Raw genomic sequence first — 27,597 nt, 5'->3', positions numbered from 1 at the left:
GCTTTTTTAATTACAATTTTTAATAAAATTGTAATTAAAATTTTTTAATTACAATAGCCTCACTATAGCTGTGAGGCTATTGTATTATGTCTAAATTGCATTTATTGTTTTGGTCAGTTTGCCTGTTTTGTGAGATGAAAAATTCTAGTTTTGAGAAGAATATACTCCCACCTCCATATGATATCGGCTAACACCTTCAGTTGAAAGCATGTTCATAAAAGTTCTTCATGTCCTAGATACATAGGTGTTGTTGCTAACTTGAAGGGCATAATTGATACTGGTGAGCTACTGATGCTTGCATTTATTTCTTTGTTTTTGTATTGAGAGCAGACTTCACCATTTTTTACTTTTTATTCCCTTCATTAGAAAGTATGCCCTTAAAAAACGTTTTTGCTTGTTTGTTTGTTATACATAGGACATTTGCTCTCAATATAAACATTTTTTGTAAACACAATTTTGTGTGCAACTATTGTTTCTATATGCTTGAATGTTACATATGAAAAGAAGACAATAATTTAGTGTACTGTAATCTGCTATTTAAACAGGTAAAATTACCTATTGTTATAAGCTTTTTAGATTTGCATCATTAAGAAATATAGATTTTTGTAGAAAACAACCTAAAAGTTATCCCTTTGGCTTTTGAAATCATTATCAATTCATTATTATTTTAGTCAAGTAGGCAAATTATTGCTTTTGAAACTTAACAAGTTTTGAAAGTGAACAAAGAACTTATTGAAATACAAACCTTCATCTTACATTCATTTGCAATAATTAAATGACACATATTCTAACCAGGAGCTTGTATATTTGCCTTTTGTATTAACTTTTGATTATGGATTTCTGTAGTTTTTTTGCATGGCTACTTCTTAGTAGAGATCAGGCATGAAATCGTCTGATGTAGCTCCTGTATGAAAGAGTACATAGTTTTCTTAAGTAGAACTCTTGACTCTTTATATTATAAATCATGATTATTCAAGATAAGATTGAAAATGCATCTTGGCTTTTTTATAACTTTAAAAGAGAGAATAATAAATCTTATTATTTTATAGTCAAAGAGTTCACTAATAAAAAGCACCTCAGTATTTGGAAGATTTCTGATAAATGTCCAACATTGAAACAGCTGTAATGGTAATGAAACCCTTAATTTCTTGCAAGAAAGAGCTCGCATCTGTTTACCTTCAATAATACTGAGATATCCAAATATAATAAGATTTCTTTTATTGGACTGACCTGAACCTTTGATCTTTCCTGGCACGACTGCATTTCATCTTATAACTTCCACATCTGCCAAAAAATTTGTTGTACTTTTTTGGCACAAGATGCTACTTCACCTAACTATATAAATCCCCAATCTACCCAACCATAGAATATTGTTTCCATATTTGGGGTGGTACACCAAAATACTCTCTAAGGTTGCTCAATTCTATCCAGAAGAGGGCAGTCTAGCTAATTAATGTTCTCTCTCACAGATATCCACTTAAGTCAGTCACTCTCTTACAATTGGTCAGTTTCTGCTTTGTGCCACTTCTTCTACAGATACTTTTATGGACAGTGCTCTGCTGAATTGGCCAGTATTATTCTTCCACTCTCCTCCAAAATCATTAAAACAAGAGCCAGTGCTAAATAACACCCTTTCGCAGTCCATTTTTAAACTCACCGAACCAACTTCACTGTCTCCTCTTTCATTCCAATTACTTCTGTTTTTTCGAACGGTCTCTCCACTCTGCCTTCCCCAAAGATTACAACCTTTAACTGTTCAAGCAAAATATGAACAGATTCCTCCTTTCTTATATTCCTCTTGCCCACACAGCACTAATATGCTGTAGGTAATATAGGAAACTGATGTTTCCATTTTTATAATGAATGTGCTATAGGTCTTGTGGTGTTTTCTGTGGGTCAGGTATAAATATATATACAGTTGACCTGTGAACAACATGGGACTTAGGGGGGTATCAATCCCCTGCCCAGTCAGAAATCTGTGTATAACTTTTGACTCTCCAAAAACTTAATTACTAATAGTCTGCTGTTGACCTGAAGCTTTAATGACAACATAAGCAGTTGATTAGCATGTATTTTGTATCATATGTATTATATGTATCATATACAGGTAACACTTGTATAACGTGGTACTTATACAACGCGGTTTCGATATAATGCGGTCTATAAATTGTAATAACTCTTGTTGAACGCAGTACTTACACAATACAGTTTTGATATAAGATGGTCTACAAACTGTAGTAACCCTTTATCTTTTCATATATTTTTCAACGCACGACTTAAAAATCAAATTTTATCTTCGTTGAATGTGCATCTGCCCCTATCGTGCATGTAGTTATAACTAGCGAATTTATATTAGGGGAAATACCCTTTAGCATGCATGTACATCAATTGTTTACTGTATAATGTATTTATTGTTGAAAACTGTCTTCGTTTTCTGCCAGGAAAGCGCATTAAAAATCATAAGTGTGTTAATCTCAAGCTGAGCACTTTATTTTTTAGTGAGTTACATACAATATGCAATGCTTTTTATGTAAAAATATTATTTTTATAGTAATGGCCACTTAGAGCGCTTTTGTGTTATACGCGTTTGTTAATAGGAATAAACCCACCCACTGTAAACTGCCAAGGTAACAATTGAACAAGATTGAAGATACATTCGGTTTCGATCAGCACATGAGACTCACCTTCGCGAACTTCTTCATAAATGCTCCAATCTCTTCAATAGTGAATTAATGGAAATAGATTTAAATGAGGAGGAACTGGTACAATTAATAGATGACGTCGAACCAACTGGCAGGGAAAGCGCTGCCAAAGATTCTGATTGTGATGAATCCATTAAAGAATTCAGCAGAAGGATTGGACTTGGCAAGAAAGTTATTTTATGGATAATGATCTCTCAGTGGAGAGCTCTGGAAAATTCATGAGACAATTGGATATTTGTTTAGCTCCGTATTATGAACTTAATAAAAAATTGCAGCATGATGGTAAGCAAGGTCTTATTACTGACTTCTTGATAACTAAACCAGCAATAAGAATTATACTGGTGTTGTCCAAGAAATTTCAAGGGATGATAACGTCTGGCCACTTGTAAATAATAAAGAACATCTACGAAATGTTAGTTTTGAAGAGAGTGATGACAATTAAAATATACACTTTATTTTATTTTGCCTAAAATATTTATGTATTATGTGCAATGAAATTTACGTACAATTTATAATTTTTTATAATTTTATACCATGTATTTGTTTCATAATTTATATGTTTTCTTAACTTACATGAATTTCCTGAATTAAATAAAAATATATTTTTGTTGGATATGTCATTGTTTATATAATCTTAAAAAAAAAGATTTTGGAACCTCAACCTACTTTTTCTATATGATCTGAGTCTCGCATAACGTGATTTATATAATGATGCATTTTTGTGGAACCTAACATCCGCGTTATACGATGATTACCTGTACTGTATAATATATTGCATCTTTACTTTTGTTTACATTTCTCTTGACTGAAAATGGCGGCATATACTGTAAGTGTTTGTGTGTGTAAGTTTTGATAATTTTTTTTAACTTTTTATAATAGATTTGCATATATTTTATGGTAGTAAATGATGAAATAGACTAGTATCTAACTTTTTCATAAATTTTTCGACATTTCTAGGCTATGTGGTTCTTTTGCAAGTCTTTTCAAATTGTCACAAATTTCCAAAACATTTTTGGAAAAAATTCACGTATGAGTAGTCCCATGTAGTTCAAAATTATATTGCTCAAAGGTCAAACTGCTCTCTCTCTCTCTCTCTCTCACACACACAGAGAGAGAGAGAGACAGACAGACAGAGAAAGAGGAGAAGATGAATATATATATATACAGTTTTGTATATGTCTGACCTCTTGATCACTTTCAAAGGCAAGCATTATTTGAAATTGATATGAAATACATTTTATATCAATTTCAAATAGATCTTTCATTTAATAGATCTACCACTATCTAAAATACTTTTAGAACAATTAATATTAAATTAATTTTGATTATTAATAAAACTTATTATATAGTCAATTTTCTCTTTTATGCTGGCACATTTTTAGTTTGTGTATATTCTGCTGTGTGTGTGTCTATATATATATATATATGGTCGCTTATTAATTTATTCATTCTTTATCATGTAGGTTTTGCCGAAGTCATGTCTTCAGTTTCATTCAAAATATCCAGTACGTGATGAAAGATCACAAATTCAAATTGCATTAGATAGTGTGGGAAATCTTATTCAGTATTTTTTACCTGCTGTGTCCAACGTAGCAAGAATACTTCATGCTAGAGTTCCAATAATTAAATTTAATCATACAGCAACAGAGCTACAATGTGATCTTTCAGTGAGTAACACGTGAGTGACATTGATATCTTATTTGTTATTTAAAAAAAAAAAGTTTGTTTTTTCACATAGTAAGAGCTGCTCCCCCTCTTCTACTATGAAATCATGCAAACAAACCATGAAGATTTTTCTTTCCCTTTTTTTTTTCTATGGGAAGGAAGAGAAAACCATGAGAGGAAATATAAAAAAAAACTTTTGAAACAAAGCTTCTTATATAGGATTATTTTATAGACCAAATTACTGCTTCTTTTTTCTTTTCTTTTTATATACTGTGTGTGTATGTGAATTCCACATATGAAAGTTTTTAATTCCATAATGAATTAGTATCACAAGTGGGATATTATCGTATATGTTCTGTTATATACTTATGTATTTTTTATATACTTCTAGAAGAATGATCATGCATGTATTTATATTCACTATAAAGAAAATTAGTTATTAAAATAACTCATTGATTTGATCCATATGTAATCCTCCCTTTCTTCTATCTGGCCTCTTGAGGAGCAGGGGTGTGTGTGTGGGGGGAATTACCTTAAGGAGACAATTTTTTTTTTTTTCATGCTACAACTTATACAGTACTATCTCATCTTATGATGCTTCACTTTACCACTCATATGATACTTTTCAATTATGACCAATGCCCATTAATGTGATGCTGCATTTGTTCACATAACAGTTTTAGCAAAGTGATGCTGCCATGAATCAATTGATATGCAGTTTGTGTGAACCGTTTTTTAAAGATGTTGCTTTCTGCATCTCTCTCTGTCTTTGTGTGTTTTGGTGTTTCACTATGAATTATAAACTATTTATTTATTTTATTTTCCTGTTGTTAATAATGGCAGACAAAATTCAAAGTAAGTGTTGCTTCCAGTGAACAGAAGAAGATGCATAAACCTATCGCATTAGATACTAAGATTAAATGATTAATTTTAGTGATGATGGTATATCGAATACTGAGATAGGTAGCAAGCTAAACTTACTTCACACTACTGTTGTGACAGTTGTTAAAAACAAAGATAAAGTGAAAAGTGCTACACTATTTAACACCACAGTTATCTGTAAAAGTGATCTGATCGCTGAAATGGAAAAATTTTTAATGGTGTAGGTTGATGACTAACTGGTTGGTGTTTTCTCTTAAGCCAAGCTATTCAGAATAACATTTTCATTTGCAAAAATTATTCTATTTTGGTTTGCATTACTGATGTAAATAAAGGATATCTTTACATTAGTTACACACATATATGACTGTTTAAAAACATTATTAAATCATTAAATGCATCTACAAGTGTTGGGGGGGGGAGAGGTAATGTTTTGCTATATGACTGTAGTCTGGAATCTAATGTGTCACATAACAGGGTTATGTCTGTGTGGCAAAATATTTTAACCTTTTTCTGATTAAAAAATATATTTGTACATGTGTTGTGTCCTTGGCAAGCTGTTTGCAGCCATTAAAGGATATAAATTAGTTAATGAAATGTTCATTATTCCATTACAGGTTGGGAATTTAAAAGGCTGTGTTTTATTAACTAACAAGAATATAATATAAACAGCACTTAAAACAGGCATGCATTTTATTTCCAAGAGATTTCATTAATAAATTTTTGCATAGCCTCTCTTGATGGTAGCAATATCCATTAAACTCTATTTTGAACCAAATATGATTATTTTTATATATATTAACTCTATACAGGCCTCAAAACTTGTAACACCACAGTGCCATATGTAGGCATATGATTAGTTAATAAGGAAAATGGAATCACTGAATTTGCTAATATGTTTCTTGAAGAGTTGGAAAGTTGTATTCATTTGAGAAAATGGTATGGGGAAAAACTGTTTCAAAGGATAGGGATGTATGCAGTAAAGGAAGAGGATGAAAAGTTGATTTAATGAGTTTGGAGCTGAATCATATTTACCAGCAGCTTCCTTTGTTTACACATAATTAGAAGGAAGTGGAAGAGTGGTGGTAGCCAGTTTGCTGAAGCATCATCCATATGTTTCCTTTAGAAAAGATAATGCAGAAATAATGTCTGTGGGAAAGTGATTAGAGAGAGTTCGTGTGTGTTTGTGTGTGAGAGAGAGAGAGAGAGAGAGGTTGTCTATTAAGTGAATAGTTCTCTTTTGGATTACAATCAAGTATTTAACAAAAATAACTAACACTGGATTTATAGGTCATAATAGTATTTAATTAAACCTAATTTCGCCACATATGCTAGTGGCTTCGCCTGGGTTAGGAAGAACAAACAAATATGAGAGCTTGGTCCACCTTTGCTCAGAGTTGCCTGGTGTTGTTCCACCTTACCTCAGTCCTGAAGATATTTTCAGGTGCAAACTTTGTTTGCTTACACTTGGATAAAGGATTACACTAAATTTATTATAGTCTAACCAAGTGCAAAATAAATTTCCAACATCTTTCTCTAAATCCAGAGTAATTCAATGATAATGTAGGCAACTCATATAGATAAAAATGACCTCTCCTATTGCTTCTGCCTTAGTATCTCCACGTTTGGGTCTGCCTCCCATGCTGGATATATATGAGAGGCTCTGCTTGGGATAGGTTTTTGCTGAGCCACTGCTGAGATTATGGCTCTGTCTGGTGGTAGGATGAACCTGCCGCTGGGTAGAGCCAATGCTGAGAAGTTCTTCTTGGTGAAAGAGTGAGCCTGTCTGAGTGGAACAAAGCCGAGTTGGGCGATTTTTCAGGATCGTCTAATTTTTAGAGAAGTCTTTACTTAAATACACCTCAATAAAGGTCGAAACCGATCTGAGTAGTGGCCCTTCCCTTAATGCATAGCAGTATACATATTCGCAAGGAGATGTGTTTTGCATTATGGGAGATACTGAGACAAGGAATGATGAGAGCTTGGTCCACCTTTGCTCAGAGTTGCCTGGTGTTGTACCACCTTACCTCAGGCCTGAAGATATTTTCAGGCGCAAACTTTGTTTACTTACACTTGGATAAAGGATTAAACTAAATTTATTATAAACTATACATTTTTGTGTGTATGTGTAACAGTTCCCATATATTCATTTTTTAGTTATGTAATGATTCATATATATGCTTATTGTATATTTGTTTGTTCTTAACTCAAGCCACCAGCATATGTGGCAAAACTAGTAGGTTTAATTAAATAACTATTGCAATCTATAAACCTTAGTTATTTTTGTTACATTTGATTTCGGTCCAAAAAAAAATTAACATACTCATCACAATCAAGTATTCCGAGAGAGGTATATGGTGTGTCACTCCAAATATGATAATAATATTCTAAGTTTAGGCAGATTTGGAATTTATAACATATTAGGAATTGTTAAGAAGCAAAGCAATGTTTAGAACAAAACAAAACAAAAAACACCAAGTTTTGCTTTTTTGGAGTCTGAAGAAGCTATGGACATAATGTGTTTGTCAGGGTAGGCTAGATGTGGAGGTCAAACTATGCATAACTTAATATTACATATGAAAACTAACAGATATCATTGCATAGAACAAACAAGCAATTCAAAGAGAGACAGAATACAAATCAAATACAACATCAATTAATTAACTGATAACAGCAAACCAAAGAGAGAGACAGACAGGGGCAGTCATAGTAGTGTTTCCCAACTTTCTTTGAAGAGACATTCATATTTACTTTCTATGGAGAAGGCAAGCCTTATTCCAGTGGATGTGGTGTTTGGCTTCAGTATCCATTGTAAGGCCAGAGTTTTGAGGTTTAATGTATTCAGTGTAGTATTAATGTTTGTTTTGTCCATCACCTGTCTGTTTATAGTATGTTGGATTGCACTTTCAAGGAATCTGGTAAAACATCCAAAGATAAAAGCAAAAGGTTGTCTTTTGTAGTTGGTAAGAGATTTGAAATTTTGTCAATAAGAAAATATATGTGAGTATAAGGAGAAGCTTCTTCAAGATTCTGCCTATAGGTTCAGAAATTGTATAAAGATATGGGATTTGAATCCTGCATTCTGTTGCAGCATTCTTCAGTGTAGGAATGTAGGAGTCTATTATCTGTCAAATGTGACAAGGTTTATAGTTGTTTGATTCCATTAAAGTGTTGATAGTGAGAGGCTCTTGATGTAAGGATGAAAAAGAACATATGTTATGTGCTCTGCTAATTAAGAATTGATAACCCCAAATTTACTGGGAGGAATGATGAACAAACTGATGTATATATCTGCCAGGTATTGGTGCACCTATTGGCAACTTGTACAGTAAAGAAAGAAATAAGCTCTGCACTACTGCAACCTTAGTATTTACATCTGGTCTACCTATTCACTGATGAGACTTCAAAAAAGGTTGAAACCGGTCTGGATAGTGACCTTTTCTCATAATGTATAACAGTATACATCTCCTAGGAGTTGTTTTACATTATGGGAAAATACTAAGGACAGTGATCGGATCTTGCTCCACCTTTACTACAAGTTGCCCCAGTATATACTACCAGGTGTTGGCTTACACTTGGACTCACCGAACCTCTATAGTTTTCTATATTCTGCATGAAATTCTTAGATTAGATTTCCTATCCTTGAGTTTCTTATTCGGCTAAGAAATAATGTGGGATTCTATATCCACTTAATTTAAATAATATATATAGTGTATTTCTTCTCTATATATGATAGGTGACTGACTATCAGATGGTTATCAGCAAACTGTGTATGGGAGTTGGTGCACTATTTTGAAAGATAGTCACTGGTGTGCCACACATAGTCTGTTTTGGGACAATTATTATTTAATATGTATATTAATAATATTAGGATAGGCTTTAACTGGTGATATGCAATTGTTTTTATATCACCAGTAAAACTGTTGAGAGTGAGGAGGAATCAAGCAGATGTGGCCTAACAAGAGGACTTGAATGGATTGTATAAGTAAGTTACAGTGTGGAACTGTCAGTTCAGTGTTGCAAAGTATAAGGGTCTGAAATTTGAGAGGCAACAATGAGATGCAGTGTATACACTTGGTGGGGAAATTCTGGAGGAAGTTGAGGAAATAAGAGGCCTTGGTGTGGTGGTGGACAACGATCTGAATTTCAGAGGTCACATCATAAGTTGTGAAGACGTCACATCAGATTATGGCAATGATGCAGCAAACCTGCAGAAATAAAGAGGTTCTGGGTTCCATTGTATAAGTCTTTGATTAGGCCTCGTATGGATTATTATGCACAGATTTGGTCCCTGGTTTTTGTGGTGATGAGGGTATATATATTGGAAAGGATCTAGAGAAGACCGACTAAGGTTGTTAGTGGTCTTTGGGATCTGGGATATCAGGAAAAATTGAGGGAATGCAGTTTGTGTAGCCTTGCACTGAGTTTGTTGAGCTAATGAATGACCATCTTGCAAGGGTATATCATCCAATTGAAGATATTGTTATGAGAGAGGTGATTGGAACTGATGTGAGAACAAAGGTTGATGAATTAGAGATATACTTAGGATATTGCAGAATCTAAATGTTGTGGGAATCTAGTTGTGGGATTATATGAAATATTGGCTTGCATTTTAAGAGAATGTGCAGTGGAACTGGAAATACCTTTTAACTGTTTAATTTAAGTCTCAGCTCTGACAAAGTCCAAGTGAGTGGAAGGAGGTCAAAATAACTTTTTTTTTTTTTTTTTTGCATAAAGGAGGATCTAGGTCTGTGGTAGCAAATTATACACCAGTCAGTAATTTTTGGAGTGGTGGTAAAACGACTGGAATAGTTGGTCAAAAAGAGAATTCACAAATGGGTGGATAAAAATATAATACCCTATGAGGAGCAGCATGGCTTTGTGAAGGGTAGGCCATGCCGTAGTAATCTATTAACTCTTTATAATAGGGTGACAGCTGAGTTGGATAAAGGAGAGAAATGAGTACACGATGATACTGCTGGATTTTGCAAAGACATTTGACAGGTTATCACATGGAACTCTGTTATGCAAACTGCAACAAATGGGGTTGGATATGAAACTGGTGATATGGATAAAAGGGTGGCTCATGGACAGATACCAGAAAGTAGTATATGGAGGAGCAGAATCCAGGAGAAGGCAGATAATTAGTGGTGTTCCAAGTTTATTTTGTACATAAATGATATAGGAAGGGAGTTATTCGGTTGTTTGCTGATGATGCAGTGAGCTTGTAGGATGATTTGAATTGGCTGACAGTATGTGCAAAACATAATGGATGTCATTTTAATGTGGAAAAGTGTAAAGTTATGCATTTTGTGATACAAAGATTACCAGCCGTGTACCACATTGAGGGAACTGTACTCCAGGAAGTTGATGAAGCTGGGATTTGGGAGGAGTAGTAGTAGATAGTAAGTTGAAGTATAGATGGCACATTGCCAAAGTAGCTATGATAGCTCACAGAATTAATTGGTTATTGAAGAATACACTAAAAAACAGTAATAAGGGAGTTATCATTCCTCTTTATAATGCCCTGATATGACCACAAGTGGTCACCTTTGTTTCTTAGGGATGAGGAAGTGGGGGAGAGGATCCAGAGGAGAGTCACCAAGATGATGAGTGGTGTGCGGAACGTTCCTTATGAGAATAGATTGAGGATTCGTGAATTGCAAAAGCTGGTTGATAGGCCAAAAAAGGGGAGATATGATAGAAACATTTCTGTTACTTATACAGGAGAAATGTTTCAACACTTGAGTAGAGGGAGCAGAACAAGAGGTCATATAGAAGTTGGGTAATTAGTGTGGTTAGCAAGGATGTGAGGACTAGATTTTTCGCTTGGATAGTGATGAATGAATGAAATGGTTTTGCCTGAATCAGATGTAAGTGCTTTGTCTGTCAATGACTTCAAGAAGAGATATGATAGATGCTGCGTTGGTAGTTTGGGACTTCCATCATGAATCTTATTAAGACTCATGATGGAAGTCTAATTAAGACTCCATGCAGGTACCCGTGCAATAATAATATAATAATGGTAATAATAAAGCTTCTTTCCAGGTTAACATGGAAGAAATTTTTGGTTCACAGACAATTCATTGCAGGAAAATTGATCATGGGGAAAATTCATTGAGAGAAAAATTAATTGCAGGGAAAACTCGTTGAGAGGAAAAATCATCACTGGGGAAAATTTGCTGAAAGCATTATTCGCTACAAAATTAAAGTCAGTTTGGTTTAACACGTGTTATGTAGAGGTGTATGATATTTGATAGTGAATTGTATCTGAGAGATATCCCGAACTCCGATGTCAATATAGTATTGGTTTAGTTTATTTATTTATTTATTTACCTTTGAAAATGTCTGGAAAAATATGTTGACAGGATAATCAGATGTTGAAGAGATTCAGCGAATGTTACTTGAGTCCGATGATGAAAATGATATTTGATAGTAAATTGTATCTTAGAGATACCCCGAACTCCAATGTCAGCATAGTATTGATTTAGTTGTTTGTTTTTATTTGTTTCTTTTTTCAATAATTTCTAGTTAGTAACTGAAAATAAATAAACCATCATGTATTATATTTATAGTTTTTTTTTAAGTTTTATCGCATTTCATCACATACTAGTAATGAATGTATCTCTTGGATACACACGACCAACACTGTAATTTTTTCAACTGCGACCTCTACAGGATTAACCTTTCAACCTGCCAGGACATATATATACGTCCAGCAAATCCTGGGTACGAGTCAGACCACCTATTGAAAAAAACATGGATAAAAAGTGCATTTGACTGTCATACCCATTACAAGGTGTGATAATCCTTCACGTTGACGAGAACACTTAACCAGATTAACTCACGTGCGTAGCTACCTTCAGTTATCTATTGTCAGATATGCTGTTACTTGCCATTTGCTTGGCAACTGGAATCTAAATTATATTACCTACAAGTTACATTTAGTTTTGCTACTTGTTTTATATCAAGCAGGACAAGGAAAAGTTCTATACTAATAAATGTGAAGAAATAGAGTTCCAGATGAGAATGCATAATTATAAAAGGATGCTTTATTTAGTTCATGAAAAAGCACAAGTTTAAGCCTAAATTGAATGTCATCAAAGACAGGAATGGATCATTACTAACATAAGAGTTGGAAATCAAAAATCAATGGAAAGAATACTGTGAGGAACTGTACAGCAGAGCGGATAAAGAAAATGTGGAGCCCTCCCACCAAGAAAATTTTGATTTGGAACCTCCTCCACTTAGCATGAAGTTGAAAGAGCAGTTAAGCAGCTCAACAGCAATAAGGCCCCAGGTGCAGATGAAATCCCAACAGAGTTAATTAAGGCAACAGGGGATGATTATAAGGATATGGGAGACAGGATCGTGGCCTAGTGTGGAAGAAGTCAGTTTTTCATACCACTACACAAGAAAGGTGATAAGAAGGCATGCAAGAATTATAGACCTATTAGTTTGATATCTCATGCAAGCAAAATTTTATTAAAGATCGTGCTAAATAGGATTGAGGCCAAAGTTGAGGCAGAGATGCCCGAGGAACAAGCAGGTTTTAGGAAAGTTAGGGGCACCAGAGATCAGATCCTTTGCCTTAGACAGATCATAGAAAAATATAAAGAATTCAGACTCCCTCTGGTAATGTGTTTCTTAGACTACCCTAAAGCTTTTGACTGTGTTGAGCATGTGAAACTGTGGGAAGTAATGAAAAGAATGGGTTTTTCCTCAACACACTATCAGGTTGATAGCCAACTTGTATAAGGAGCAAGAAGCCACAGTAAGAACAGGTGTTGGATTGACTGACTGGCTTCAAGTTGGAAAAGGAGTTAGACAAGGATGTTTACCTTTCTCCTCACTTGTTTAGTATATATGCAGAGGACATCATGCGTGAAGCATTGGATGAGCTCAGGACAGGAATTATGATAGGAGGTAGATTGATCAGTAATCTAAGGTACGCTGATGATACAGTACTCCTTTGTAATGACATGGAAGAACTAGGACTAATTCTTGACAAAGTTAACAAGATCAGTAATAACAGTGGACTTCAACTCACTTCTAGCAAGACAAAGATCATGGTTCTCAAAGGAAAAACAAACAGAGAAGCTCTTGAGAAACAAGAGTATCTTAATGGAGAAAGAATTGAAGAAGTCAGCAAGTTTGAGTACCTGGGATCCATTATTAATGTGAAGAATTGCTGTTCAGAAGATGTAGAAAAAAGGTTAGGAATGGCTAAAACAACAGTCAGAGACCTGTCTAAAATCTGGAAGGATGGATCTATCTCCATGGGAACAAAGTTGAGGATTTTAGATGCAGTTGTTTTTCCAACAGCGAATTATGGATGCGAGACTTGGGACCTAAAGAAGTTAGATAAGAAACGGATATCTGCTTTTGAGATGTGGTGTTACAGAAGGTTGTTGAGAATATCATATACTGAAAGGCGTACAAATGAATGGGTGTCAGAAAATATCAGTAGAACTGTAAGGCTCCTTAAGGATATTGACAGAAGAAAGTTAAAATATTTTGGACACAGAAAAGATGGAAGGGGGACTTCTCAGAACAGTAATAGAAGGTAAAGTTCCTGGAAAAAGAGGCAGGGGTAGACCATCAATGAGATGGATGGATGGCTTGTGTGAAGTGACTGATCTTCAGAGAGTTGAGGCTGCCAGAAAAGCAAACAACAGGACTACATGGCGAGGCCTGGTGTGGAACATCATCGAGCATCGGAGTGACCATACGGCATCTGTAGATGCCCAGTGAACATAGAGAGAGACTTGTTTTATACATTAAAAACTATAATTATAATTGTAGTTTTTAATGCCAGTGCAAATAAGAGATCCTTTCATATTTCTTCACCGAAGATTGTATCACTCTGGAGAACAATGTCACTATAATTTTTTTTTTTTTTTTTTGCTAATTATCTTAGTCGCCAATACACTTCATTCTCCCAGAACTTGATTCAAGATAATTATTTTTGTCAAACAATTATTTTATAAATTCATAAAAATCCGAATCTTAAAATAAACACAGCCTCTATCTGTTACTAATTGCTTTCTTTATTTTTTATTCATAATGTTAGTTAGAAAGTTAGTTTTCACAGATTGCATAGTTTGCTCTTTTACGATGTTACCTTGTAGATAATCATACGTAAATCTTGAATCATATCACATAATGTATAATATTTATAACATAATTTGTTGTTCTTTGCACTTCGACTTTCTTGGTTTCCTGGAATTGCTCATTACATATTGAGATGAATGGCTATTATGAAGTAAACTGTTATGTGCATATTTTCTGCTAATTTTGATATTATGCTGCAATTTTGAAGTAGTGATACTTTCCCTACAGTTTATCATTCGAAACATGTATAGTCGCATGCTTCAAAATGAAATTTTATTTCCAAAATTTTCATAATGGAATTAAAATTGTATTTCGTCTTTGATGGTTCATCCCCCCCCTTCCTATCACACACACACAAATACCTCTAGGTAACTTGTGTGCCTTCTTTTTTATTTGAATTCGTTATTTTTCCAAAGTAATTGTACCAGATAACTTTTAATATTCTGATATTAAAAGTTATCTTTAATGTGATATTGGCAAAATGCATTGCCATGCGTGTGTTCATACAGCTGACAACAACATTATTAAACGAATTAACCAACATAATTTTGCAGGTAACATGGAATGAGTTGAAGCAGTGAAGCTACTTAATGAGATTAAAGATAGAGCCTGTACAACTAACGATGGGACTCATTGAATTATCACAGAAGCATACACAAAAATATCTCTTGCCAATCATCGATCAAATGCCGAGCAATGCCTCTGTAAAGAAGTCTATTTGAAGGACTCAAAATCAAGCAAGACAGGTACAACCAAATCCAAATTCGTTAAGTAATTTAATTATTCTGTCTATATTTTGAACAGTATGAAATAAAAAGCGTTCCTTTTCATGATCATCAAACAATCCTTTTCAGGACTACAAATATTGATAGAGAGATGCCTGATTGTACTGATTCCAGTTCCTCTTGAAGAGAAATTTTTAAGTTGTTTTAATAACAACAGAATAATAATTGCTCCTTCGAAGTAGCTAATAGTACAATTTTGAAGGAATAAAATAAAAACAGAGAGAGAAAGATCATGACATTAATGCCTTCTAGGTGCACAACACTTGTTTTAACATGCTTTAGCAGATAACAAACAGTTCAAATAATTTTAATTTTCACTAATAGATTTCATGTTATCTTTCATGTATGATATCGTGTTCTTTTACCCCCTAGAAATAAGTCTCATTTATTACAACTTTGATTGTTGTCAGAAATCTGAGATCTTTAATAATCCTTTCTGGTTACTAGACAGTAATCACTAGGCTAAAAGCTACAACTTAAGATTGCCATGATATTAGTTGGATATAACTATTCTCCCTAAATATTCTTAAATATGGTGCTCTTTCTCCCTCACCATCCTATCCCAGTTCTGTAATAATTAATATTCCATCTACAAAGCCTGTAGTAAGAAAGAATATGAATAACTTTATATATAAATTTTTTAAAAAACTTTTCTTATATGGGAAATTTTTTTTTTCCAAATATATTCGCAATTAATTTTTCCCACCATTAAACTTCCAGCAATGAATTTTCCTCATGATGAATAGTCTCCACAATGAATTGTTGGCGATTAATTTTCTTGTGATGAACTGCCCAGACATGAAATTTTTCATAGAATGAAAGAAAGTAGAACAAGGGAACATTTCTGGAAGCTGCTGTATAAGGAGGGTGTGAGCAGTGAAATAAGGAGTAGGTTCTTTGCGTAGAGAGCGGTTGGTGAGTGAAATGCATTGCCTGACATGATGAATGCAGATATATTGAATGAATTTAAACACGCAGTTTTATGAGTTTTGTGTGTAACAGTGTTTACTACCTGTGATGGGTTTTTTTGACTCCATGGAGATCTGGTGTTAATAATAACATTTTTATGGTAACCCTCCCCCAAGAAAACATTTTTATAAATCTTTAGCACTTTCTTCTTTTCATCTGTCCTCAAGACAGCTTGAGTCCAGTGGCAGCTCATACATAAGTGCTGCGACACAGCTGCACCCCAAGGAAAAAATGAAAAAATTAAATTTTCTTTGTGCTTATAAATAATAACAACGCTTACAACATTATATAAATATAAATGCAATACAACATGTTACAGCTTATGTTTCGACATTGATCGAATAGTTAATAATTGTAATTGTTCGATTAGCGCTTTAGATTACGAAACAAATGCACTGCGATCTAACGCAGTGTCGGAACTATCACGTTTGGCCAATTACAGCTAGATTTGCCAATATTCTTTTGTGCTTGTGATTGCACGTTACAAGTGATTCTGACACTGCTCGTTTGGTCAGTGTCGCTTACGGATAAATCATATGCGTTATTTCTCACAGAAATAATGTGCTCAAGCGCGTTATTTCTGTGAGATACAAAACTTTTATTATTGGCATGTGTTTGTGGTGAGGGTGAACTATTTTTTATAAATCTTATTTTATTTTGTTAAAATAACATATAATTATTTTTTTATTATAGATAAAAGGCTGAATTATGATGAATGTCACTGTTGAAAATATTAAAAGAATTATATTTTTTCAATTATCATTACCCAAAATAAATGCACTATGATCTAAGGCAGTGTCAGAATTATCGCATTTGGCCAAATGCAGCTAGACTTGCTGATATTCGTTTGCGCTTGTGATTGCATGTTACAAGTGATTCCAACACTGCTTGTTTGGGCAGTGTCACTTACAAATAAATCGTATGCTTGTGCGCATTATTTCTGTGAGATATGAAACTTGTTATTGGTGTTTGTTTGTGGTGAGGGTGAAATATTTTTAATAAAGCAATTTTTTAATATGTAAATTTATTTATTAATAAATTGATTACTGATTAGGGAAAAAAATTATTTTTATTTTTTATTTTGTATATGCAGCACCTCCCACTTAAAATTTTCACCAGCCACCACTGTTTGAGTCCCTCATAGATGAGAGCTTTCCACTATTCTCTGTCTTATTCCTATATCCACTATTCCTAAGCAAGCTCTTTCATATGCTAACAGTTTTGAAAGTCAAATGCAGTTCTAAGGGCTTTATACCACATTAACCTGGGTCTTGCACCTTCAAATAACAGGTGAGGAAGTTTGGTTCCATTCTCATAATCTGATTAACTTAACTGAGCTGATGCTTTTTAACTGCATTAAAATTGTTGAATTACAGATATTCAAATTTTGCAGGACCTATTCATTAGTCTTGTGTTTTGTCCAGTGAGTTTTGTTTATTTTTCTGTTTTTGTTTAGCATTTCATTTCAAAAGCTAACAGTTTCATCTCTTCTTTTTTTTAAGGTCTGAGTTTTTGTTCTGTAGAGAGCTGTTAGTATTATACTACTTTTGTGTAATTTTATTTTTTGAGTTGAAGGAATTTTGTTGTTTTTATTCTATTTATTTATTCATTCATCATCATCATTGACAATGTTATGGGTAGTCTACGTTTTTATTGTTGATATATCATTTTAATTTGAAGTCAGGTATACTCCTAGGTAATTAAAACCATTAACATGTTCTGTGGTTTCCTGATTAAGTGTTATTTGTACATCTGGTTGGAAGATGCTGGTTTAAAATTCAGCTGAATATAAGCCAGCTAGTAAACAATATTTTTTTATAATTTAGTCGGTTTGGTGTTGTAATACTGTTAAAATAAGTTATTAATGAAGATTGTAAATTATTTTTATTGCTTTATATAACACTATCACTGCTTAATGAAAGCTTGAAGTTGCATAAAATTTCTTTCACAAAAAAGGTAATAAATCTGTTATTGTTTACAGCCAGGTAGCAATATACTATTTATCTTTGAAACTTGAAAGGTTTTAAAAGTGGCCAAGAGCTTAGATGCATATAACTTTTGTTGTGATAGCCATTGTCGATGTTACTTACACGATAATGAACTAATATTTGCCTTTTATCCACCCAAGAACTCTTATACCAATATTTTATTAGTTCTTTTTGATTGGGGGTGGGTGGTTCACTGTTCTGACAGCTTTTTCTTTCTGATCAGAAACTAGACAGAAAACTTCTGAATGAAGAAACTAAATTGATGATACAGATAACTTGTAAGAAAAATTATTTATTCCTATAAGTATGGTAATATTTATAGTAATAAGTATTGCCATCAATAAGCGTGCAAAAGTTATATTTTTCAAAAGTGAACTCTCAGTCAGTACAGCATAGTAGAAATATTTTTGGTGTTCTTTGAGCAGAGATGGAGTTCTTTTAAGTATTGTGATATCATGGCATACTGAAGATTCTATTTGCCACTCAACTAAAACAGTAATGGATATTCAGTATTTTTTTTAATTAAAAAATCCTGAATTCATTATCAAATATGAAGCATGTTTAGACTGTTCTTCTTATGAATAAAATCATATTTGGTTTACAAAATAAGGTTGCTTGCTTATCTAACTGTTAAAGATTGCATGCATGCACACACACAGTTGACCATTTGAAGAACGTGGGGTTTGAACTATGCTGGTCCACTTATATGTGGATTTTTTTTGAATAAATATATTGGAAAATTTTTGGAGATTTGTGACAATTTGAAAATCCACTCAGACAAACTGCATGGCCTAGAAATATCAAAAACATTAAGAAAAAGTTAGGTATGTCATGAATACATAAAATATATGTAGATGCTAGTCTATTTTATCATTTACTACCATAAAATATATACAAATCTATTATAAAAAGTTAAAATTTCAAAACTTGTTCACACAAATGCTTACAGACCGTACATTTGCAGTCCAGAGAAATGTAAACAAACATAAAGATGCAGTATTAAATCATAAATGCATAAAATTAACTTATTAATTAGTTAATTAGTTAAATTAATTAGCATAAAATAAAAATTTTATAATGATTCATTCATTAGTGTATAGGCTAGGCTACCATAAAGTAATCATATTGCTGCTTCTTCATTATCAATGTATGAATTGTTACACCTGTAAATAAATATGAATAATTTCCTTTTCATGTTATCTTTTCATTTTTGATATCTAGTATTAATAATACATATAACATCCACAGTGTTTTGTATCATATAAGACATTATTGATGTAAGTACTGACAGACATATGATTCATCTTGTAAACAGACAACGTAAACTTACATTATCAATAAATATAGTACATTTCTGTAAATGTATTTTTACTTCCTTATGACTTTTGCAATAACATTTTCTTTTCTCTAGCTTACTTTATTGTAAAAATATAGTATATAATACATATAACATAAAAAATGTGTTAATCGACTGTTTATATTATCGGTAAAGCTTCCAATCAACAGTAGGTTATTAGTAGTTAAGTTTTTGTGGAGTCAAAAGTTATACACAGATTTTTGAACAATGTGGGGTGGGTTGACATCCCTAACCCTTACATTGTTCAAGGGTCAACTGTATATATATTTTTTTATATCTGGTCCACACATGATAGGTCAAAGACCTATAGCACGCTAGTGCTATAGGTCTTGTGGCCTTTAGTGGGTAAGAGGAATAGAAGAAAGGAGGAAGCTGTTCACATTTTACTTGAACAGTTGAGGATTGTAATCTTTGGGGAAGGTAGAGTGGGGGAACTGTTCCAAAGGAAAGAAGTAGATGGAATAAAAGAGGAGGCATTGAAGTTAGTTCTTTGAGTTTTAAGATGGACTGTAAAAGGGGTGTTGGTTGTAGTTGCTCTTGTTTTAATGATTTTGGAGGCAAGTGGAGGAATAATAGTGGCCAGTTTGGCAAACACTGTCTATGACAGTATCTGTACAAGAGCACAAGGCAGAAATAGGATGTCTATAAGAGAGGGATTGAAGTGTGTGTGTGAGAGAGAGAGAGAGATATCATTAATTAGCTGGATTGCCCTTTTCTGGATAGAATCGAGCAATCTTAGAGATGATTTTGGTGCACCACCCCAAATTTGGAAGCAGTATTCCATGGATGGGTAGATTTGGACTTTGTTTAGAGTTAGCAGCTGTGAAATAGTCTTGTGTGAAAAAGAACACCAAGTTTTAGGCAGCTTCAGAAGCTGTAATTGAAATACGGTTGTGCCAGGAAAGATTGGAGGTGTAAGTCAATTCACGAAGAAAAATCCAATCGTGTTTGGATATCTCAGTATTACTAAAGGTAAGTGAAGCTTCAGTATTACTGAAGGGGTGTGAGCTCTTTCTTGCAAAAGATCAGACAGAACTGAGTTTTGTTGTTTACAAGGTCCCTGGTTATGGTAGAGCTTGAGGATTATAATACTTGTGCACTAAAGGTTTGTTGAATGAAAAGGAGGAATGCAGTTTACAGTCATTGCAAAGCTATGGATAGGATTTGGAAGTCTGTACATTTATGTACAAGAGGAAGAGAGTGGGTGAAAGAACAGAACCCTGGGGGTACTCCTGCATTGGTGGGGAAATCTGGGGAGAGTAAGCTGTCCACTATGACACATAGCAAGCAACCAGTGAGAAAGTTGCTGATCCAGTTGCAGAGTGAGGAAGGCAGACCATAGGATGGCAGTTTTGTTAGTAGGCCCTCTGCCAAACACGATCAAATGCCTTTGAAATGTCACGGGCAACCACGTGAGTTTATCTAAATTTCTCCTTGGCTTGAGTCCATAGGTGGGTGGTGAAAGCAAGAAGATCAGCTGTAGATTGCGAGTGGCAGAATCCAAACTGCTGGTCAGCGATTAGTTCGTATGTCTCTAGATGGTTTAAAGAATTGGTTGTTGATGATCTTCCCCATAATTTTTGAGAGAACAGAAGTGAGAGCAATTATATGGTAGTTAGTTGGTTATTTTTATCACCTTTCTTTGGGATGTGGATGGATGTGGACCTCTCCATGTTGTCAGATAGATGCCAGTCGAATAGGGTAGGTTGAAGAGGTGATGCAGAATAGGTGTTTAGTTCTGTGGCACAAATTTTTAACACAGTTGGTGGAATACCATCAGGATCAGATGTCTTGTTTGTGTTCAGACTGTTAAGGATTTGCTGTTTTAACGATACTTGTGACATAAGACTGAATGATAAATGCACGTAAACACAAGAAAGATATTTAATTAACCAAATATTTTTGTCTGGAAATAGCAGACCATCTTCAGTAGTATTACAAAAACAGTTATAAAAAATACAAGCTAAAATATTAACAATAGATTGTTTAAAATAGAGCACGCTGCGTGGTGGTATATCATTAAGTATGAAACGGAATATTTTGAAGTAAAGACATGAAAAAAAAAAAAAATTAATGAGTAATCTCGATTAGAATTTCCCAGATTTTTGATATAGATATACAGTCATTATGATTCAGGTTGGGATGATGGAGCAAGGCCTCCACGCTTTCCTTGAACAAATGTTCAAACCTATAATGGGATCTATGTAAGAGGCGAGTCCTGGTCCAAAGGATGTTGTGGTCAGTTTCAATCCCGTGCTGAGCCAATCCAGACTTTTCAGGTTTGTTGTGAAGAATGGAGGATTGATGTTCTTGGATTATTTTTTCAAGAGAATGTCCAGTCTGTCCAAAATAGGATTAGTCGCAGTTGCATGGAATTTGATAAACTCCAGGAAGAGATAAAGTTGAGCGTTTGTCTTTAGGAGAAGGAAAATAAGAAAAAATTTGTTAATAGGTGAATAAGTAGCTGTTAAATCATATTTCTTTAAAATTCTTGCAATAGGTTCAGAAATACCGGAGATATAAGGAATTGGCACTCGACATATTGAAACTTTGTTGTTTTGTGGAGGATTATAAGAATTGAGAAGATGTTGAGTACTTTTTTCAGAAAAGCCATTGAGTTTGATGTGTTGTTGGATAGTAGGAAGTTCTTTCTGTAGATAATCAAAAGTAGAACAATTAGTTTGTGCTCTTTTGATGAGGCATTTTATAATTCCTGTTTTTTGACATGGATGATGGGCTGATTCTTTAAGAATATAACGACCTGTGAACGTTGGTTTCCTGTATACTGTAGATGTAAGAATATTTGAAGGTGACCGGATAAGGAAAACGTCTAAAAAAGATAACTGATTGTTTTCTTCTATTTCCATAGTAAACTTTATACCATGATGCAAGGAATTGATACTGTTTAAAAAGGAAGGTAAAGAGTTTTTGCTATGTGGCCAAATAGTAAAGACGTCATCTATATATCTTACCCAAAAGGATGGTTGAGGGAAAATAGATGAGAAGAGGACTTTTTCCTTAATGTTCTAAATAAAAGTTGGCTAAAGCAGGAGAAAGAGGACTTCCCATGGCCGTTCCTTCTACTTGGCTGTAAAATTTATTTTGACATACGAAATATCCAGCATGTATTACGAAATCCAAAAGTTTTATAATGTCTTCAGGAAATATGTCAGCAAGTAATTTTAAAGTTTCCTTGAGAGGTACATTGGTATATAAATATTCTATATCAAAGCTAACCATAAGATCTGTAGGTTGTAATGACACATTTTTTAATTTTTCTAAGAAATGTGAAGAGTTCTTTATAAAATGCCTCATCAGAAGAGCAAAAACTAATTGTTCTACTTTTGATTATCTACAGAAAGAACTTTCTACCATCTAACAACACATGAAACTCAGTGGCTTTTCTGAAAAAAGTACTCAACATCTTCTCAATTCTTATAATCCTCCATAAAACAACAAAGTTTCAATACGTCGAGTGCCAATTCCTTATATCTCCAGTATTTCTGAACCTATTGCAAGAATTTTAAAGAAATATGATTTAACAGCTACTTATTCACCTATTAACAAATTTTTTCTCATTTTTCCTTCTCCTAAAGACAAACGCTCAACTTTATCTCTTCTTGGAGTTTATCAAATTCCGTGCAACTGTGACTAATCCTATTTTGGACAGACTGGACGTTCTCTTGAAAAAAGAATCCAAGAACATCAATCCTCCATTCTTCACAACAAACCTGAAAAGTCTGGATTGGCTCAGCACGGGATTGAAACTGACCACAACATCCTTTGGACCAGGACTCGCCTCTTACATAGATCCCGTTATAGATTTGAATGTTTGTTCAAGGAAAGCGTGGAGGCCTTGCTCCATCGTCCCAACCTGAATCGTAATGACTGTATATCTATATCAAAAATCTGAGAAAGTCTAATCAAGATTACTCATTAATTTTTTTTTTTTTTCATGTCTTTACTTCAAAATATTCCGTTTCATACTTAGTGATATGACATCATGCACGTGCTCTATTTTAAACAATCTATTGTTAATAGTCTAGCTTGCATTTTTTATAACTGTTCTTGTAATACCACTGAGGATGGTCTGCTATTTCCAGACCGAAATATTTGGTTAATTAAATATCTTTCTTGTGTTTACGTGCATTTATCATTCAGACTGTTAAGGATTTTTCTGATTTCTTTTTGTCAGAAGACTATGGGAGATATGAAGGGAGCCGTTCTTTGTGGAGTGGAGTGGAGGGAACTTTACCCAGGTCAACAATGCAGGAATTGGAAGAGAAGAGAACAGTGATGCATGTAAGTTGTCCTTATCTTTTGGTGAGGTGACTCCGGATGTGAGAGTGGTGGAAACTTGTGTGGGCAGAAGTTGCACCCAGTGACATTGACAAGGACCAGAAGGAGCTACTGCCATTTGGGCAGGAGGCATGTTTGCAACATTTGGCCTTACAAATGCTGACTTGAACTTAGTTGATGATTCTTTTATAACTAGAGGATGAAAGCCTTCATTCCTGTGAGGATGATATCTGTTATTTGATCTGAGCAGGTATTTGGATCAGAAGAACTGAAGCAGTAGTAGTCAGACCATGGGAAGAAGAAATAGAAGTCACGTAGTTTCTCCTATTTGGCACCCTTGTAGTGCCAAGGGATACAAGACTGACTGGTGGGTGTAGCTGCTGTTGTAATATAATGTGTGTATGTGTGTATATATACACACACAGTCCAACCACAGATGCGAGACCCCTTGACACTTCTGTACATGTCAGAAGAAGGCAAATCCATTCTGATAATGGGGTAATCAGTAATGAGTGTTTATTATTATTATGTCAGAATATTAGCATTTCTTTTATGAAAATTCCAGTTTTTAAAGTGGTAACTTTTGTTTGTACAACAGTTGGAAAATTTTATCTATAAAGTACGTGATTTCATGTGTTGGTGATGAATTCGTGCATCTCCTTTTTCCCTTTCAACATGAATTGACTCTTCTTGGCGCTGCACCAGCCAGGGTTCTCGTGTGTGTGGTAGGACAGTACATTATCTAATATGAAAAAATATATATATGTATACATGTTGTAATATATGTTACTGTAAGCCTTCAGCCTTTTATGATTGGTGTTGGCATAAATATAAAATAAATTGAAGAAAACTAATTAATTATCTTTTAGTAATTACCTAACTTTCTAAATTAAATATGTAACCTTTTGTAGGACTGCATATTACATGTCAGAACTGCTCTATGTTTTTGGAGAAATAGACTGGCGAGTTCGCCCACTTGTTTTCACAATCATCAAATGGGCAAAAGAAAAGAATATTACTAATGATTCACCAGGGACTTGGATTACAAATTTTACTCTTTCACTAATGGTGCTGTTTTTTCTTCAGAATCGAACAGTTCCTATTCTTCCCACCATAGAATATCTTTTTGAACTTGAGGGTAAGTCTAGTATTTGTTTAATTTTTTTTTTAATTCATGGATTAATTTATGTTCAATTATTTTAGTGCAGTTATTCTACACTAAATGACAAAAATTTTTCGATTTGTTAAAATATTCCATTTATTCTTAAGTTTTATTTAAATCTAATTAAATAAAGTTTAACAAACTTTTCAAAATTCGCATATATTTATATTCAGTAACTGTCAGGATAGTTGCCTAACTTTTTTACAGTTCTAATTTTAAACACTAAGGTACTTCAGCTTCCAAATAAGGACAAGAGGAAAAAAAGTGGTAAAAAATTATTATTTTAAAGGCAAATTTTGTGTAATTTCAGAACTTCTAGAATATTTTTGTTTGATTATTTCTGAGTGCAAAAAATTTTTGGTTCTGTAATACATTTATTGCTAACTGTTATTGCTATTTTAATTATTATTAAGGCAGAATTGAACCTTTAACAAAGGATGAGAGAATTTTTCAGAAGTGCACAATAAGATCTGAACCAGAGCATGTGAAGGTGGGGGGAAGCTGAAAGTTCTGATAAATACCTTGAACAAAAATGATAAGGCAACTGATATAACCACAAGAAAGAACATATCTTAAAATCCTTTAACCTCCCCATATTTCATCAAATTGTAATAGAGCTGTCATCTGGTGTGGTGCAAGAAAAAGTCTGCAACTGAGATTCACCAAACTTTGTGTGAGACTTTTGGGGATTTTGTCCAGCAATTTTAAACTTGGCCAACAGGTGCCAGATGGGCACCTGTTGGCCAAGTTTAAAATTGGGCATCCTGAGACAACAGATGCCACCAGGTCAAGAAGACATTTTACACTTGGCCAACAGTTTGGTGGATAATGACCCCAACTTTTTTCTGGATATCTCCAGAGTCTTTGCAATGTTTTTGGCTGGTATTCATTTATCATCAATGCAGTGCATACTATGATCCTTGATGATAAATGAATACCAGCCAAAAACATTGCAAAGACTCTGGAGATATCCAGAAAAAAGTTGGGGTCATTATCCACCAAAATTTGGACATGTAGAAGCTTTCAGTAAAGAGAGTCCCCAAATGTTTGATTGCTGATCAAAAGAGAGAACATGTGCTGTCATCTCAAGGGATTTTGGATCATTTTGAGAAATCAGGTGCAAATTTTTGGGCTCGTATTGTGACTGTTGATAAAACATAGCTTCATCACTATGACCCAGAGACCAAACAACAACAGTCAGTGGAGTGGAGATACAAAAGTTCCCCCATGGCCGAAGAAGTTCTGAACCCAAAAGTTAGCAGGGAAGGTTCTTGCCATTGTCTTTTGGGATATGGATGATGTAATCCTTGCCAAAGTACCTCAAAAAAAGATGAAACTATACAGCAGCAGCAGTTTATTCAACAGCTCTGAAGAAATTGAAGGAGGTGCTTTTGCAGGACAGTCGACTGCTCATGCTACGCATGAAACCCAACACAATACACAACTTGGGATTTCAATGTCTGCCTCACCTATCCTATTCACCAGACCTGGTCCCATCTGACTATTTCCTGTTTCAGATTTAAAGAAACACTTGAAAGGAACAAAAGTCTCTAGTCTTTGGTCAAGTGTTTTACTTCTGACCCACTCTCAGATCCATAAGTTAAAACTGGTTTGAACACCGACTTGTATACAGCTAATTTAGTGTTCCGACTAATTTCTCTCTTATTCCATATGAATTTATTCAATTGATTTCCTACCATACCAGCTTTGTTGATTCTGTTGTCTATTTTCATATTTAATTTACCATCTTCAGTAAAAATTGTGCCTAAGTAGCTGAAATGTTTTACTTTTTCCACAGGTTCTCCATTCAAAACACATTTGACATTTTCAACGATTCTACCTATTTTCATTGTCTTTGTCTTTTTATTACTGATCTTCATACAATATCTATTACAACAGTTATTCAATTTAGTCAGGGAATCTTGCAGACTTGAAGCAGATTTATTTAGAAGTATAACATCATCCGCCCAAAGCAAAGAGCTAACATTAACATCTCCAATTTTGATATCATGTTTAATACCACTTTCCTTCATAATGTGATCCATATAGATAATGAATAACAGTGGGGATAAGTACATCCTTGTCTCACCCCAGATTTAACAATAAACCATCTTCCTGTACTTCCTTTAATTCTAACTGCTGATTTGCAACTCAAATAAAGACCAAGTATTGCTTGATATAATGCCCCATTGACACTATATAGTTGTAGTGTATTGAATAGCTTCTCTCTTGGCACCTTGTCGTATGCCATTTCCAGATCGACAAAACTTAAATACAGATCTTTGTTATATTCCCATGCTTTCTCAACTATTTGGGGTGAATCCAGCTTGTTCTTCACCAGGTTTTTCTTCCACAATTCTTCTCAACCGTTTCTCAAGTATACTGGCATAAATCTTGCCAGGAACACACAGTAGGGAAATACCTCTGTAATTCTCACGTTCAGTTTTATTTCCTTTTTATATATGGGTACTATTAGCGCTCTACTCCAATCATCAGGAATTCATCCCTCTGTCCAGGCCTTCTGAACTATGCATGCAGCTACTGTAAGACTTTTATACCACCATACTTGAGCATTTCTGGTCGAATATCATCTACTCCTGCTGCCTTTATACATTTCAAACCTTTTATGGCTTTTTTTACTTCAAATATGAATATGTATTCCTGATTGTTTGCCTGT

The 27,597-nt window shown here is 34.1% G+C and overlaps 1 protein-coding gene across 2 annotated transcripts in view; it reads left to right on the top strand.

Annotated features, from left to right (window-relative positions):
- LOC150110369 (poly(A) RNA polymerase, mitochondrial-like) overlaps positions 1-27,597 on the top strand; it is a 120,097-nt gene that overhangs the window by 55,056 nt on the left and 37,444 nt on the right. For both annotated transcript variants that reach the window (XM_090393313.1, XM_090393304.1), the window contains exons 5-6: positions 4,166-4,380; positions 24,670-24,896. In XM_090393313.1, the coding sequence (XP_090249439.1) occupies positions 4,166-4,380; positions 24,670-24,896 (442 nt within the window). The remainder of the gene's footprint in view (positions 1-4,165; positions 4,381-24,669; positions 24,897-27,597) is intronic.

The sequence above is a fragment of the Typopeltis vanoorti genome, chromosome 1 (assembly GCF_054136105.1).
Source record: "Typopeltis vanoorti isolate ZY-2024b chromosome 1, IOZ_Tvanoo_1.0, whole genome shotgun sequence".
NCBI lineage: Eukaryota > Metazoa > Arthropoda > Arachnida > Uropygi > Thelyphonidae > Typopeltis > Typopeltis vanoorti.
This window is presented reverse-complemented; position numbering and strand designations above follow the sequence as displayed.